This window comes from Bufo bufo, chromosome 5 (genome assembly GCF_905171765.1).
Source record: "Bufo bufo chromosome 5, aBufBuf1.1, whole genome shotgun sequence".
Lineage (NCBI taxonomy): Eukaryota > Metazoa > Chordata > Amphibia > Anura > Bufonidae > Bufo > Bufo bufo.
In genome coordinates, this window is record NC_053393.1 from 173,966,435 (window position 1) to 173,983,693 (window position 17,259).

The 17,259-nt window shown below is 42.2% G+C and overlaps 1 protein-coding gene across 1 annotated transcript in view; it reads left to right on the plus strand.

The window, feature by feature from the left end:
• Window positions 1-15,078, plus strand: part of TWSG1 (twisted gastrulation BMP signaling modulator 1) — a 43,949-nt gene extending 28,871 nt beyond the window's left edge. Inside the window, exon 5 of the mRNA XM_040432928.1 lies at window positions 14,068-15,078. Coding sequence (XP_040288862.1) covers window positions 14,068-14,249 — 182 coding nt within the window. The 3' untranslated portion in view covers window positions 14,250-15,078. The remainder of the gene's footprint in view (window positions 1-14,067) is intronic.
• Window positions 15,079-17,259: the final 2,181 nt, after the last annotated feature.

Below are 17,259 nucleotides of genomic sequence, written 5' to 3' on the forward strand. Positions count from 1 at the left end.
GTCTGTGTTGGGCCCATGTTCATATATGCCTGCATTATTGAGGGAAAAAAATGAATATTTGAATATATGCAAATTATCCTCTAGGAGCAACGGTGGCATTACCATTACACCTAGAGGCTCTGCTGTCTCTGCAACTGCTGCTCCCTGTCTACTTTGACAGGGCCTGGCAGTGAAAATGTCATCCCACCGGGCCATGTTAAAGTGCAGAAGGCGCGGCAGTTACAGAGGGAGCGGAGCCTCTAGGTGTAATGGTAACGCCCCCGTTTGTATATAATAAAACATAATTTTTCTCAGCAATGCGGACACATAAGAACATGGCACCAACACAGATGCCTTCAGCTGCCAAGCGCACACGTAACAGGTCAGTCCTTTAATTGTCCAAGTGTATGAGGGAGTCCTGAGGGATAGCTGAAGGCCTAGGGAGCATTTTACCATCAGCTATGGACTTCATTGGGGGGGAGAAAGCTGGCACTAAAGTGCTTAGAGCAGCATCAAATCTAAATATGGACCTGGCTCCAGAGCACTAGCAGGATGTAGTATCGCACATCACACTGCTGGTCTGTGTAGGAGGAGGAGCGGTGCGCCAGGGAATCTGCTGTGCTCCTCCTCCTACACAGACCAGCAGAGCAATGTGTGACACTACATCCTGCTACTGCTGTGGAGCGCCAGCGGCTGAACTGTGATCATGAGGAACTAGGTGTGTGTGTGTGTGTGTGTGTGTGTATATATATATATATATATATACGGTGGGATGCGAAAGTTTGGGCAACCTTGTTAATCGTCATGATTTTCCTGTATAAATCGTTGGTTGTTACGATAAAAAATGTCAGTTAAATATATCATATAGGAGACACACACAGTGATATTTGAGAAGTGAAATGAAGTTTATTGGATTTACAGAAAGTGTGCTATAATTGTTTAAACAAAATTAGGCAGGTGCATAAATTTGGGCACCACAAAAAAGAAATGAAATCAAAATTTAGTAGATCCTCCTTTTGCAGAAATTACAGCCTCTAAACGCTTCCTGTTGGTTCCAATGAGAGTCTGGATTCTGGTTGAAGGTATTTTGGACCATTCCTCTTTACAAAACATCTTTAGTTCATTCAGGTTTGATGGCTTCCGAGCATGGACAGCTCTCTTTAAGTTACACCACAGATTTTCAATTATATTCAGGTCTGGGGACTGAGATGGCCATTCCAGAACGTTGTACTTGTTCCTCTGCATAAATGCCTTAGTGGATTTTGAGCAGTGTTTAGGGTCGTTGTCTTGGTGAAAGATCCAGCCCCGACACAGCTTCAGCTTTGTCACTGATTCCTGGACATTGGTCTCCAGAATCTGCTGATACTGAGTGGAATCCATGCATACCTCAACTTTGACAAGATTCCCAGTCCCTGCACTGGCCACACAGCCCCACAGCATGATGGAACCACCACCATATTTTACTGTAGGTAGCAGGTGTTTTTCTTGGAATTCTGTGTTCTTTTTCCTCCATGCATAACGCCCCTTGTTATGGCCAAATAACTCAATTTTAGTTTCATCAGTCCACAGCACCTTATTCCAAAATGAAGCTGGCTTGTCCAAATGTGCTTTAGCCCACCTCAAGCGGCACTTTCTGTGCTGTGGGCGGAGAAAAGTCTTCCTCTGCATCACTCTCGCATACAGCATCTCCTTGTGTAAAGTGCGCCGAATGGTTGAACGATGCACAGTGACTCCATCTGTAGCAAGATGATGTTGTAGGTCTTTGGTGCTGGTCTGTGGGTTGACTCTGACTGTTCTCACTATTCGTCGCTTCTGTCTATCCGAGATTTTTCTTGGTCTGCCACTTCAAGCCTTAACTTGAACTGAGCCTGTGGTCTTCCATTTCCTCAATATGTTCCTAACTGTGGAAACAGACAGCTGAAATCTCTGAGACAGCTTTCTGTATCCTTCCCCTAAACCATGATGGGGAACAATCTTTGTCTTCAGGTCATTTGAGAGGTGTTTTGAGACCCCCATGTTGCTACTCTTCAGAGAAAATTAAAAGAGGAGGGAAACTTACAATTGACCCCCTTAAATACTCTTTCTCATAATTGGATTCACCTGTGTATGTAGGTCAGGGGTCACTAAGCTTACCAAGCCAATTTGAGTTCCAATAATTAGTTCTAAAGGTTTTGGAATCAATAAAATTACAACAGTGCCCAAATTTATGCTCCTGCCTAATTTTGTTTAAACAATTATAGCACACTTTCTGTAAATCCAATAAACTTCATTTCACTTCTCAAATATCACTGTGTGTGTCTCCTATATGATATATTTAACTGACATTTTTTATCAAAACAACCAACGATTTATACAGGAAAATCATGATGATTAACAAGGTTGCCCAAACTTTCGCATCCCACTGTATGTGTGTGTGTATATATATATATATATATATATATATATATAATTTTTCTTTATATTTTTACTTCCTGTGAAGGGGGCACATATCTGGACATAACTACTATGTACTGGCACAAAGGGGGAATAATTACTATGTGGGGGCATTAAGGGGACTGGGTGTGTATAGTTATGCTTCGCCCCATCCTTTGCACAGGGGCCCATGGCTGCCTGTGTCCGCCCCTGGTGTCCATATTTTGTGGATCTCTGGTTTGCAGACCGCAATACAGACACAGTTCTGTATTTGAGGACTAACTATGTTTCTGTGTTAAATTATTTCACAGCAAGATACGCAGAACTTAACTTCTTGCATGAAGGAAGGGGCGAAGCAGATGTGTCACATTAAAGTAATTTATTGGAAATGTTGCTGTTTGATCCCGGTTAAAGGAACAAATAAAAATCCTTGGGGCAGGAAGAAATGGAGTGTGTTTACACTGTGTTCATGACCGTAAAACTGGAATGTCAGCAAGTCATATGTGCAATAGGCGGTTGAAATCTCTAGGACAGTCATATTTCCACTTGTTGCCTGAAATGTTAGAACCCCTTTAAAATGGCCGTGTAAATACACAGTGAAATGCTGTGCTTACTTGCACTCTACTGACCTTTCTATTTTTAGTGACAGCATAGTGTGACCATGGGTCTGCAAATTTTCCAAGCTTTGCACGGCCTATAAAAACGCAGGTACCAAGAAAACCTTTAAAATGTTTTTCCGAGATTCCGATATTGATGACCTATCTTCAGGATAAGTAATCCATATCAGATCATCACAGGTTAAACACTAAGGACTCCCCTGCTGATCAGCTGTTTGAAGAGGTTGCTTCACTGTAATGAGTGCTGTGGCTTCCTTGCAGCTATTGGATAGTAGCCATGTTTGGTACTGCAGTTCAGCCCCATTCACTTGAATGGGACTGAGCAGCACCTAGGCCACGTGACCAATTAACATGATGGGACTGGCCTAGGAAGAGGCCGCAGCGTCTTCAAACAGCTGATCATAAAGAGTCTGACCCCCACCGATCTGATGCTGATGATCTATCTTAAAGGGGTTGTCCCACTTCATTAAATAAGGTTACATTAAATCATTGCCCCCCACTGAACATTTCTTCCAATACATGTAATTAAAAAAAACTTAGCATTCAGCCTAAAAACGCTCCTTTCTCTCTCCTTTGTTTGTGCTGGTATCCCATGGATACGGCCACATCTCGCCGGCCGCATCCATGCCGCACCTGCGCACTGGTAACTATTGCGATCCTACAGCCGGCCTCTCCCTCACACTGTGAGCGCGCACGTCCCATAGTTTTGCGCGGGCGCCCAATCATAGCAATGTATTACTGTTTTCTGGCAGCAGGAGGGAGCGCACAGCGTCATAGCAACCGAGGACGCCGTGCGCTCCCTCCTGCCGCCGGAATACAGTGATATACTGCTATGATCTATATGCTTTTTATCCGGGGCCAGGGTCCCGAATCAAACTACCACTGCCCCAAACCTCGCGACAAAGTCAGCAGGAGCCCCAGCATCTCCTCCTATACCTTGCCCGGCGACATTCGCAGCTCCAGCCGCCGCATCTGCAGAGGCAACGGGATGGGCTGTGACATCATGCTGAGCGTCCAATCAGCTGGCGGCCATTGGACGGGACGCAGCATGTCCTTCTACTCCGGTCCTGTGGTAGTTCTTACCTCATAACCATGAGTGCTGTCGGCGAGCCGCCTGGGAGCTTCAGCAAGAGGCTGCTGGTGACCGGCGGGGCGGGCTTCATGTAAGTGACTTGGCCCGCCGCCAGTGCTAGTAATCTTCTGATGACAGCCTGTGGGTGCAGTGTAGGGACATTACTGGGGGCAGTTTGGAAAGTTACTATGGGCACTATAGGGAGATTACTGGGTGCATTGAAGGGAGATTACTGGGGGCAGTGAAGGAAGTTACTATGGGCACTATAGGGAGATTACTAGGTGCACTTTACTGTGGGCACTATGGGGACATTACTGGGGGCAGTGGAGGGAAATTACTGTTGACACTATAGGGACATTACTGGGGGCATGAACATTACCGGGGGCAGTTGGGGGTCATTACTGTGGGCGTTATATAGAGACATTACTGCAGCCGGAATACAGTGATATACTGCTATGATCTATAAGAGAGTATCACTGTATTCCAGCGGCAGGAGGGAGCGCACGGCGTCATAGCAACAGAGGACGCCGTGCTCTCTGGTGCCCAGAAGGAGTCCAGGCGGCAATCCACAGATGCCCCCCACCCCATAAGTGCCATCCACAGATCCCCCCACCCCATAAGTGCCATCCACAGATCCCCCCACCCCATAAGTGCTATCCACAGATGCCCCCCCCCCCATAAGTGCCATCCACAGATGCCCCCCCCCCCCCCCCCCATAAGCTGGGTAATAGGTCAGTGATAATATCAGACACCGGGAAAGCTGGGTAATAAGTCTATAAGACTTATTACCCAGCTTTCCCGGTATCAGATATTATCAGATACTTATTACCCAGCTTTCCCGGTGAACAATATTATTACAGACTTATTACCCAGCTTTCCCGGTGTCTGATATTATCACTGACTTATTACCCAGCTTTCCCGGTATCAGATATTATCACTGACTTATTACCCAGCTTTCCCGGTGTCAGATATTATCACTGACTTATTACCCAGCTTTCCCGGTGTACAATATTATTGTACACCGGGAAAGCTGGGTAATAAGTCTGTAATAATATTGTTCACCGGGAAAGCTGGGTAATAAGTCAGTGATAATATCTGATACCGGGAAAGCTGGGTAATAAGTCAGTGATAATATCAGACACCGGGAAAGCTGGGTAATAAGTCAGTGAATATATCTATCTATATCTAGCACAGATCATATGGCTACTAGCTAACATGCATTTGGGCTGTAGTGATTTATTGTTTTTGCTGCACAGAATGGGTTTGTAACACAGGTTTTATGTGTAAAAGTGTATTAGAATGCAGGACAGCCACAAGTTACTACATTAGTTCACTATCATTGGTCAGTGGTCACTTAGTGATTCCCCAGCAGGGGGATGGGCTTTACATACTCTGCAGGCTCCAGAAGGATGACTCATCCACATGAACGAGCACGCAAGGACTGAACTCTCAGGGTGAGTCATGAGGAGGCGTGGCCGGCCTTCACTCAACTGCCTGAGCCAAACCAGGAAGTTATCAGGACATTTACTGCTCGTAAGACTGAAAAAGCAAAGTGGGACAACCCCTTTAAGGATAGGTCTTCAATATCAGCATGTCAGAAAATCCCTTTAAATGGATTATCCAGATAATGATGACCTATCCCTAGCCCCATTCACTTTAATGGGGCAGAGCTGAAACTAGGCCATGTGACTGATGTACGGTGATGTCACATGGCCTAGGAAATGGCCACGGAGCGCCGGCCTCTTCATACGGCTGATCAGAAGGGGGGGGGAGGGGTCATGGGTATCGGACCGATTTGATACTGATGATCATCAATATTGGTCATCAATATTTATTACTGGATTACACCTTAACTTGATTCTCTGGTATATCATTAGTCATGCACAAGGACCCGACTCAATCTCCCATCAGTCTTGCTTCTCGCCTTCATAAAGCCAAATCATGGCCTAACTGAACAGCACGGTCAAAGAGAACATTGGTACTGCATCGTAGTTTAGAAAGGTCCAAGCATTTTTGGAACAGATAAAAGTTTTTGAAAGTCTTCTGAATAGGTCAGCCCGGTCCATTCTTGTATAAATATCTTTCAAAGTCTAGACACCTTTTGCAGAAGAGTTATGGCTATGTCAAAAAAAATCTGAAGAAATTGTTACCATAAAATTTTTTCCTACAAGTGCTTGTTTTTTTTAATGTTTTACATGAAGTTTTCTTGGCAGCTTTTTCACAATAAAATCAATAGGGGAAAACTACCACCACAATGACTAGGATAAAGCATATTGGGGGAGATTTATCATACTGGGGTAAAATAGAAGTGGCTTAGCTGTCCATAGCAAAGGAGTTATGAAAAATCTGGTTGATATGGGCAACTAGGCCAGTTCTACTTTACACCAGATTGAAATATCTCCCCCATTGTTGCTAGGAAAAACTCCATTAATGCATTGCTTGAAGTTACAGACCAAAAGTCTGAAGCTGACACTTCACATAAGATAGTGGTCTGCTATGTATGCTCAGACAGTCAAGGACTATTACCGGGGACTTCTACAGGGCTACATTTCCTCTTATTGGTATCTAGCTAACCATTTATTCCATAAGATTGCCACATACATTAAATTAACCCTTTCCTGATGCAGCGATTTTCCATTTTTGCGTTTTCGTTTTTCGCTCCCTGCCATAACTTTTTTTCTACTTTTCCGTTCACATAGCCGTATGAGAGCTTGTTTTTTGTGGGACAAGTTGCACTTTTTAGTGCCACCATAATATTGCAATGGATGTAGTGGGAAGCAGGAAAAAATTAAAAATGGGGTGGAACTGGAAAAAACTGAGTTCTGCCACAGTTTTACATTTTTTTTTAATTTTTTTTTTTTATATATTTTACGACGTTCCTTATGCAGTAAAACTGACTTGTGCTCTTCATTCTCCAGGTCAGTACGAATCCGGCGATACCACATATGTATAGTTTTTCTTGAGTTTCAATACGAAAAAAAAATAAAACATAATTATTTTTTCTTTACATCACCATATTCTGACCCCTATAACTTTTTTTTTATAGTTATGTCTCTACGGAGATGTGTGGGGACCATGGATCACTTTTTATTAAAACATTTTTGGACGTAAAGTGATGAAAAAAACAGCAAATTGGCCATCTCTTTTTTCCGTTACACCATTCACCGCATGGAATAACTTTTTTTTATATTTTAATAGTATGGGCATTTCTGGATATTGCTGTGCCCATGATGTTGTTTTTTTTTTTTTTTACTGTTTATTTTTGTTTTGAAGGGGGGGTGATTTTGAATATATAGTTTATTTATTTATTTTAAACTTTTTTTGTTAGGTCCCCAAGTGGACTACAACTTGCAATCATCAGATTGCAATTTGTACAGAATAATGGAAATTGTTCCATTATTCTGTACAGAAATCACTATATCCTAGTGCAGTGCTGCCACCTGCTGGCCTGAACTGGGAACCATACTTACAATGAGCCTGGAAGCATTGTACCGGCTCCGGCTCATTATTACATTTCCACCGGGGAAAGCGCGCCTGACCTTGAACCGCGCAATTGCAGGTTTTAGCCTTCTTAGACACCATGGTCACATTTTATAACCGCATCTAAAGGGGTTACATGTCTGCAGTCGGCATTACACCAATTACAGACATTACCTGCGGGTGCCTGCTGTATGAAACGGCAGGCACTTGGTGGTTATGGCAACTGCCACGGAGCGGGCTCCACATTTAAAGACCTGACATCCACTGTACATGTACGGCGGATGTTGGGAAGGGGTTAATGTTGGCCAAACACGCTGATTTAATTGAAATTTGCCAAAGCTCTAAAGTGTATGGGGACAGCAGGTGCATTGCCAGGGATGCACCTAGCCTTTCTGCTGCCTGAGGTAAAAATTGAAATGGTGCTCCCTGATGCCAAATTCTCAACCTAAGCCCTTCTCTCCAGCCCTACTGTTAGACATACTTGCAAAATATTACATACAGCACTGCAGAACATACAAGGTAATACAGTACTACATACAACTTACATGCAGTGATGTTTCCCCTGATGTAAGCGTTCTGTTTTCCTCCACATCTTCATTCGGACCAGACCGCCATCATCCTTTCCACTTTCTGAATACCTCATTGTGCCATCCCAAATACTGTTCCCACACTGGGCTCCCTAATACTGAAGAAACAGATAATCTCCCGGAAAAGCAGTAAAAAGCAACTTGTTCAGCAGGTAAGAACCCAGAACAACTAGCACTTACCTGCCGCAGCAACACATTGGAAACTGCCTGGACCCCCATACGAACCGGATACATGATGGCACCAGGCAGAGCTGTTCACTGACTTGTAGTTCGCCCTCCGGGGAACCAAGGAGCCCTCTCACCGAAGACACAGACATACAGGGGAATTTCTAGCATCCATGCAGGACAAAACACACCAACGACCGTCCAGACATGGAACAACAACGAGACATACAACAGACCTGAACATAACCCACACCAAACAAATACAAGGGAAGGTAGGGTAGAATACATGGAAACATAAGGAAGACATTGATGTCAAACTAGGTGGCCCTCACAATGGACAGATGGAATATCCAGGACAGGAACAAGGCTCCAGCACCAACCAAGGCTGGAATACAACTAACCTCATCTCACAGCAACAGGATAAGTAGAGCCATGAGACCACACCAAGATACACACTTTAACCCCATAACCATCAGACTGGGGAGAGGCCAGGAAACAGGAGCAGTGCACACACATGCAGAAACAACATGTTGCCCCAGGCAACTGCATGCACGGCAGATGTGTCACGGCAAACTACACCGGGACCAAGACACGGCCATGACACTCCTCCCCCTCAAAGCCCTCCCCAAAACTAAAAGGAGAAGCTAAGTGGAACACCCAAAACAAAGGGGTAGGGGGGGAAATGCGTAAAGATCAGCGTCAGCACAAGTAAGTCACCCAAAACTGCCGCCAGCACGTCCGTACCATCAACAAGGAAACAGGCAGCCAGCCAACAAACAGCCAGGAGAGACCGCACTGAACACTGCATCCAAACTCATACCCAGTTCAGACACAAGGTCGCTGCCAGAAAGCATCCCCAACCAGCAAACACCAAAGCCAGTACAAAAGGAATGCAGCCAGCACACGCGACAAAAGAGTCAGGAACCACTGAGAAATGGACGAGGGGAGATTCAAACACAAGTAACGGTTCATACAACAACGTCAACCACTGTTTCCGAGAACTGCACTGTTAACAGAAAATCCCCTTTCACCCTCCCTCCGGAGGACAAGCATGCACACCATAAAACGTCAGGCGACACATGCTGACACCCTCTTCCGAAGGCCAGCACAGAGAGGCCTTAGTTTGACATACTGTCACGGTGCGGTGTGGGGAACTCCACATCGAGCAGCAATGGGAAGCAGGAATAGAGACTAAGCTATGACACCGGGGAAAGGGAGCAGGGAACCTCCTAATGCATCCCTAAACCTCGCCCTGACTCCTAACCGTATGAGCGGACCCAGATGATAGGAGGACTCCTACACAGGAACCTCAGGCCCTACTAACCCTAAAGATCCCTTAAATAGAGTCAGGACCAGAGACGACTGGTTCCTCCAAAGCACGGATGAACCAGAAGTCTCCCACTGGCCTAGCTGCAGGAAAAGGGTAAGACAGTGAAAAGCAACTTGTTCGGCAGGTAGGAACCCAGAACAACTAGCACTTACCTACCGCAGCAACACACCAGAAACTGCCTGGACACCTATATGAACCGGATACATGATGGCACCAAGCAGAGCTGCTCACTGACTTGTAGTTCCCCCTCCAAGGAACTCAGGAGCCCTCTCACCGAAGGCACAGACATACAAGGGAATGTCTAGCATCCATGCAGGACAAAACGCACCAAAGATAGTTCAGGCAAGGAACAACAACGAGACATACAACAGACCTGAACATAACCCACACCAAACAAATACAAGGGAAGGTAGGGTAGAATACATGGAAACATAAGGAAGACATTGATGTCAAACTAGGTGGCCCTCACACTGGACAGATGGAATATCCAGGATAGGAGCAAGGCTCCAGCACCAACCAAGGCTGGAATACAACTAACCTCAGCTTACACATACACTATAATAATAGATGCAAGCATAACATATGGACTAACCCCTCACTCTATTGGTAAAATCTGAGACACTTAGTCAATACATTTTGATCAAAACACATCTAAGCCCACCTACCAAGCGACAAAGTGGTCTCAGTTCAGGCGGGTCCAACGCTAAACCTGCCTATGCCGTTATGCATTTATGTTCAGGAGCGCAGACCCCACACATATAGTGTGTTGCTCCTAGTTACCTCCATGTGCAGCAGCAACCGATGGGAGGAGGAGCACACACAACTATATGTACCATCTTAATCAAGGTCGTCTATTAGATAGGTGGGGCAAAGGTGCACATAAATACTACTCCCAAGATAGGAGTGTATTACATAGAAACATAGAATGTGTCGGCAGATAAGAACCATTTGGCCCATCTAGTCTGCCCAATATACTGAATACTATGGATAGCCCCTGGCCCTATCTTATATGAAGGATGGCCTTATGCCTATCCCATGCATGCTTAAACTCCTTCACTGTATTTGCAGCTACCACTTCTGCAGGAAGGCTATTCCATGCATCCACTACTCTCTCAGTAAAGTAATACTTCCTGATATTACTTTTAAACCTTTGCCCCTCTAATTTTAAACTATGTCCTCTTGTAGCAGTTTTTCTTCTATTAAATATTCTCTCCTCTTTTACCTTGTTGATTCCCTTTATGTATTTAAAAGTTTCTATCATATCCCCTCTGTCTCGTCTTTCTTCCAAGCTATACATGTTAAGGTCCTTTTAATCTTTCCTGGTAAGTTTTATCCTGCAATCCATGTACCAGTTTAGTAGCTCTTCTCTGAACTCTCTCCAAAGTATTCACAAATGAAGGTGCATAGGCAGGTTTAGCGTAGGACCCGCCTGAACTGAGACCACCTTGTCGCTTGGTAGGTGGGCTTAGATGTGTTTTGATCAAAATGTATTGACTAATTGTCTCAGATTTTACCAATAGAGTGAGTGATTCTTTAGATTACACTTGATCGTTGGTGGTTCTAACAGCAGACACCCTATGATCCTCTTATCACTGGAGACCATTCTAGCACAAGGGCATTGTCCAAGGAGGCTTTTGATGTTATTCTATTCTTGACATTTATTGAGACTTCTGATGATGATCGGGCTGTGAGTTTAAAGTCGGACATAAAGAGAGGCCAATATAACCTTTTAACAACATCTTTGTAAAGGATTGTAAAATGTTTCTTGGGGATTATGAAGTAAAGCAATGGTTTCCTGAGAACCTTGTATTTACTCAGTGTGTCCTGACCTCCTTGAGCTTGGCAGTACAGATGTGTCTTTTTTCAGGACGTCCTAATATAACCCAGAGTCTAAATCTGATCTGTGACTCCGGAGGTGATGTAGTTGAAAGATAAACATCTTAGAAGTGTCGGAAGAGAACTTCCTGAAAAATGGGTGGCAAAGATGGAAAAACAAACATGTCCTGGTTATAGAAACTGTAACGCCTATATATCTGTACATTCACTACTTTTGTTTTCTTATTACATTACTAAACTAGCATGTTGGAAGTGTGTGTTAACCACCCAAAGTATTTAGGGTTTGCCAAGTTTCTCTCTTTGACTCTGGTCATATTTTCCAGCAGTAAAGTCACTATAATATTTAATTCCTGTGGGTTTTTGGTTTTGTTGCGTTTCCTGCTAAGTCACCTCACGCCCTATTTTTCATATGAGTATAGATTTCAGAGACTGTACTTCTTTTACATAGTTTGTTAAAAACAGTGAGAAAATTTATGAAGACTAAATTTCCTTTATGAAGACTAAATCAGAAAAAAAAAAAAACTCGCTAGCATTTTATGCGTGAAAATTATTAAAGGGGTTGTCCGAGTTATGAAAAAAATAAATATATAGCACTGAAAATCTGATATAACCAAGCTAAGCAAGTTTTATGTAAAAAAATATATATATTTCCTCATTTCCCTGGTTCTTTTCTGGCCCTTTGTTTACAAAAACTATCTCTGCCCCTCCCCCTGCTCTGCTAAGGGAGTGGATACAAGAGCTGCCCTGAGTGACATGTCTGCCTGCTGGGAGACTCAGCAGCATGTTGTATGTGTAGGACTACAAGTCCCAGCTGTATAATGACACTGCTAAGGGAGTGGATACGAGAGCTGCCCTGAGTGCTGTGAGAATCAACAGCAACTTGTAAGTGTAGAACTACAAGTCCCACCTGTATAATGACACTGCTAATACACACAGGATCTTCCCCCTACCTTCTTGTGCAATGCTCTCTCTAGTCTGTCAGCTTCTGTTCCCAGAATTGTCACTGCCTGCAGCTACCCAGTCTGTGCAGCTGAAGGGGTTAAGAATCCTAGGAGAGAGCAGACAGCTCGGCAGTGAAGGGGGGCGTGGCCAGCACAGTGACTCTCATTTGCAGGCTTGTGCAAAGAACTTTATCAGAGCAGGGAGAGAAGCTGACATTACAGGTCATGTGACCCTCAGTGAAATCTGATAAATCAGGCACTTCAGATAAAGTGAGTTAATTGTAAAGTTGTTATATTTGCCTAGTTAGGAACATAGAACAAAAAAAACCTTTAATACTTTTCTCCCATTTTCAGGAGTGCACAAGAAAATGAAATCTACACCACTAAGGAGCTAGCGTAGATATTTGATGTAGTGTGCATCAGTTTTCTGGTGCATTTATTGGTAAGAGTTGGGTTGTGTAAGTCTCACCCCTCCCACCCCATGCCTCATCCATTTTTTTTCCTGAAAATTGTGACTTTCACCAAAATTTTTGAAATTTCTATGCCATAAAACTGGTATACGATTATGATAAATTCACTCCTTTGCATCCAGCTGCAGGAAGAATTTTTTATGCCACCAAATGTTGGTATATTTTAAGTTTGGGGTTTTTCATTGAGGGCAGCACAATATAATAAAACTTTATAGAGATGTTCATGTGATACTTCATAACTTTGAACTTAGGCAGAAAAAAAGGACCATGGCAAAGACCCACAGTTTTAGAAGTTTCCAAATTCAACCCCTTTGCTTCATTGGATTTATTCCATGAAAAAAATTATCTAAAAAGGTGTGGTTGTGGTGGAGTAGAAATGGTGGCTCCCCTATTTGCATTTATATAAGAGAATGGCTCTTTACGTAGTGAGGGATAATGCCTGTCATACAGCATCATTCTGGAATTTCTTGGGCCTACCAGAGGAATTTTTTCTGAAAGCCAACCCTTCATTTATACAGTAAGGTCTAATTATTACGGTATATTTGTGAATCCACCCTTTGGTAGGGTCACGGAGCTTGCCTGGAACACTCTCCTATAGAAGTCTATAAACATCTCTTGTCGTTTGAGGCCTAAGGACCACGTGACTGCTGTAAAGCATATCTCTAAGCAGTTTAGGCAAGATGGCCACCCCCATAATCTTGTATAGATTACCAAAAATATGTTTTTGGTTTTAATTGGTAAAAAAAAAAAATGTGGGTGACACATTACCTTTAACAAACTTGTACCTGAGTTCCTTATTCCTGTAGCTCTTCAAAAGAAAGCATTCATAAAGATTAGAGGGAAGGAATAATTTACATAGCGTTCATTCTATACCTACACTTGCCATTTAAAATCATAGGGGAGATTTATCAAAACTGGAGTAAAAGAAAACTGGATTAGTTGTCCATAGCAACCAACTAAGATTCCACCTTTCATTTTTTTAAACTTTCAAAATCTGATTGCTTGCTAGGGGCAACTAAGCCAGTTTTCTTTAACACCAGTTTTGATAAAATCTTTACAACTAGGCAGCACTACAAGTTCTTACACACTATTCACATTATGTCTATAGACTTCTACTCAAGACTATTCACCAGTTACCAGTGATTTACCATATAATTTTTTCTGTCTTTATTTTGCAGAACACATGTGCACAGTGGTATACTTCGACGACTGCATGTCTATCCATCAGTGCAAAGTTTCCTGTGAATCTATGGGCGCATCGAAGTACCGGTGGTTTCACAACGCTTGTTGTGAGTGTGTTGGTCCAGAGTGCATTGATTATGGCAGCAAGACGGTGAAATGTATGAACTGCATGTTCTGAGAGCATTGCCTCCAGGCTCTTTAGTGGGCATAAAACTCTATTCCTGCCACTCAGACATATGATCTGTATAGTACAAGAGTAGTACAAGGCGCTCTCTACTTAAACGGTCAAGATGGTGAAGAAGAATATCTGCTACGTAGAAAGGAGCATCCAATTTTTTGGTAACGATATTATATTTTGTTGTTTTTTATATTCTAAGTTTATGTAAATTTTTAGACTGCTGTGTACCATTTCAGATTCACAGAATGTATTTTTATAAACCATGTAAAATTAAATTTTATTATATAGTTTACAGTATCATTACCATTTAAAATGTCTTAACATACCTATGTTTCATAGTATCCAGAATATTAGGACTTTCCTGTCTCAAATTGCATTTGCTTTGGTTTGTTCTTTGCGTTGCATTATAAACTGTAAAGACAAAGCCATTGTTTACCAAAAAAGTATATCGTAATATTTGTATTTCTTTTGACCTTTTAGATTTAGTTCCGGGATTTTTTAAAATGTTTTTATAAATTGTTGCACTTTTGGTCAATACTTCAAAAAGTTCCATAAATCAATTTAGCTTACTTTTTTGTATTTTGTGCTTTGTTCTTTACAAAAATAGGTCTTTTTTTTAATTAATAACAGCATGGTGGTATACAATAGATTTAAACAAATTAGGCCTAGTTTCCATATTGATTTTTTATTGAGAAGAGTTTATCTTCCCATATCTGCATCATCACCTATAAAGTATAGGTGTCCTGCATTCCTTGAGGAAACTGATCTATGTTCTTTAGACTGAGAAGAAGTCTATGTGAAGAAAATAATTAATCTGTGTCTGTATACAAGTGTATATATACTCATGAACACCTTCCCAAATTAAAATATACCTTTTAATGAATATGCTTTAAAAACTGGCCTACGTACAGAAAAAGGGTCAGAACAGCACATACAAGATGAACTATGTGATAACACCCAGTATTCGATATATACAGTATTAACTCACGGTTAGCTGAAATTGCATAGGGTAAATGCACCAACTATATAATCGAATTCAGCACTGAAAAACTCAGTATATACTCACGGTTAGCTGAAATTACATATGATACACGCACAAACTATATAATCGAATTATGCACTGAAATACTCAGTATTTACTCACGGTTAGCTGAAATCACATTAGATGAGGTAATTCAGGATAAAGATCGGCAGCCAGTGATGATGTAGCAGGAAGGGGTTTATCCAGAATAGTTGGTACAAAAAAGTCCTTGGTGGATAGTATTCAATAGCCAAGGTCACACTTGTGAAAAATAATATAAAATAAATAACCTAGATAATTCTCTATATGACCCTAGAAACAGGCTCATCCCAGGGACACCCCTTAAAGGTAGGGGGCTCCCTGTCCTCGTACCTAACCTAGTATACCCTATAGTGCCCTATCCTATAGTACACTGAGTGAAAAACATAATCACAACATACTGACATAAAAACAGGACAAAAAACAAATCCCAACGTTACGTTTCCCTAGCCGCTATGTACTACGGCTGGTTCGTCAGGAGAGTGGAGAGTGATGCTCCAACAGCAAGATTCCACAATGAAGATTTTCTATTAGGTGTCCCACAGTCGAGACCCTCTAGGAGCAGGAGCCCAGATGTAGGCTAGAGATGACCGGTGTCCCCATGTCTAATCCAAACTTGGCGCCTTATAAAGGATCCACCTATCCTTAATCCCTCCCCCCTTCCCTCCCTCCCCATCACCAAATCCCTCATACACAGAATATAAAGGTCCCAACTTTTAGACAGCACCTTCCCCCATCTGTTCATCAAATATGGGCTAATTACAATAAAATAGGTGTCCAGGGGTACCTTGAACCAAGTATAACATAGTAATCCATGAAGACGCCGGTTTGGAACGCACATGCGTTCCAAAGACCTGAAATGAGGTAAGAATCCGGCGACCAGACAGGAAGTGATGTAGGTAGATGGATTCGATAAACCGGGAGTGGCCCAGCTGATTGGTGGGGGTGTCGGGTGTTGGGCGATCTGATATTGATGACCTATCCTCAGGATAGGTCATCAATAGAAAAAGCCGGACAACCCCTTTAATTACAGAAGAAAAAAAAAGAAAAAAATTTCCCCATGCATTTCTGTTGCAGATGTAGAAAATTTTTATGTCAGCCATCAAGTGTAGTAATTGTCTTTTTTTATTTCTTAAATCGGAGCACTCACAGATCACTGGAAGGCAAAAAAATATATGGTTTTGTTTTAGTCCATTGTATTTATTTTGGGTTAAATAAATGTTTTTCCTGTAGGTCTTTATTAATATTCTTAAATACTTCTCCTCTACATCCAGCACCTTTTCACACATAATTCATTTTGCTCTGTCTGTTTCAGTAAAATCCATCAGTCTAATAGCTCAGTCTGTAGCCATGATCTCTGAACTCCTGAGAGCTCATAAACACAAATTTTAAGTGTAACTGCCATTTTTCCAAATGTGTAAGGCAAGTGATACTAATAATTTTTGCAATAAACTTTACGTATTGATTTTTGCTTTTTTCATGATAAAACTGCCCCTGAAGTTGTCTTTTGGCAAGGAGTAGCCGATCTTCACTGTCCAGCACAGCGCAATACTGAGCAGTGAAGACTCTCCTCGCTCCCTGCTGCTGCCCACAATGTCTCCCTTATATATATAGCTGAAATTAGCCATAAAGTTTTGGCACCCCTAGCCAAAATTACTGTTATTGTGAACAGTTAAGCAAGTTGAATTTGAAATGCTCTCCAAAAGGCATAAAGTTAAAGATGAAACACACTTCAACATTTTAAGGAATATCTGTGTATTATTTTGGTTTTGTACAATTTTAGAGTAAAAATAGGAAAGCTGGACCTTGAAAAAGTATGGAAAACCAAGGAGATTTTAGCATTTTTAGATAACTTTGATTGAGGTCTCAGACCTTAAATAGCCTATTAGGGTTAAGGCTTGTTCACAATCATCATTGGGAAAGGCCAGTGATGCAAATTGCAAAGCTTTA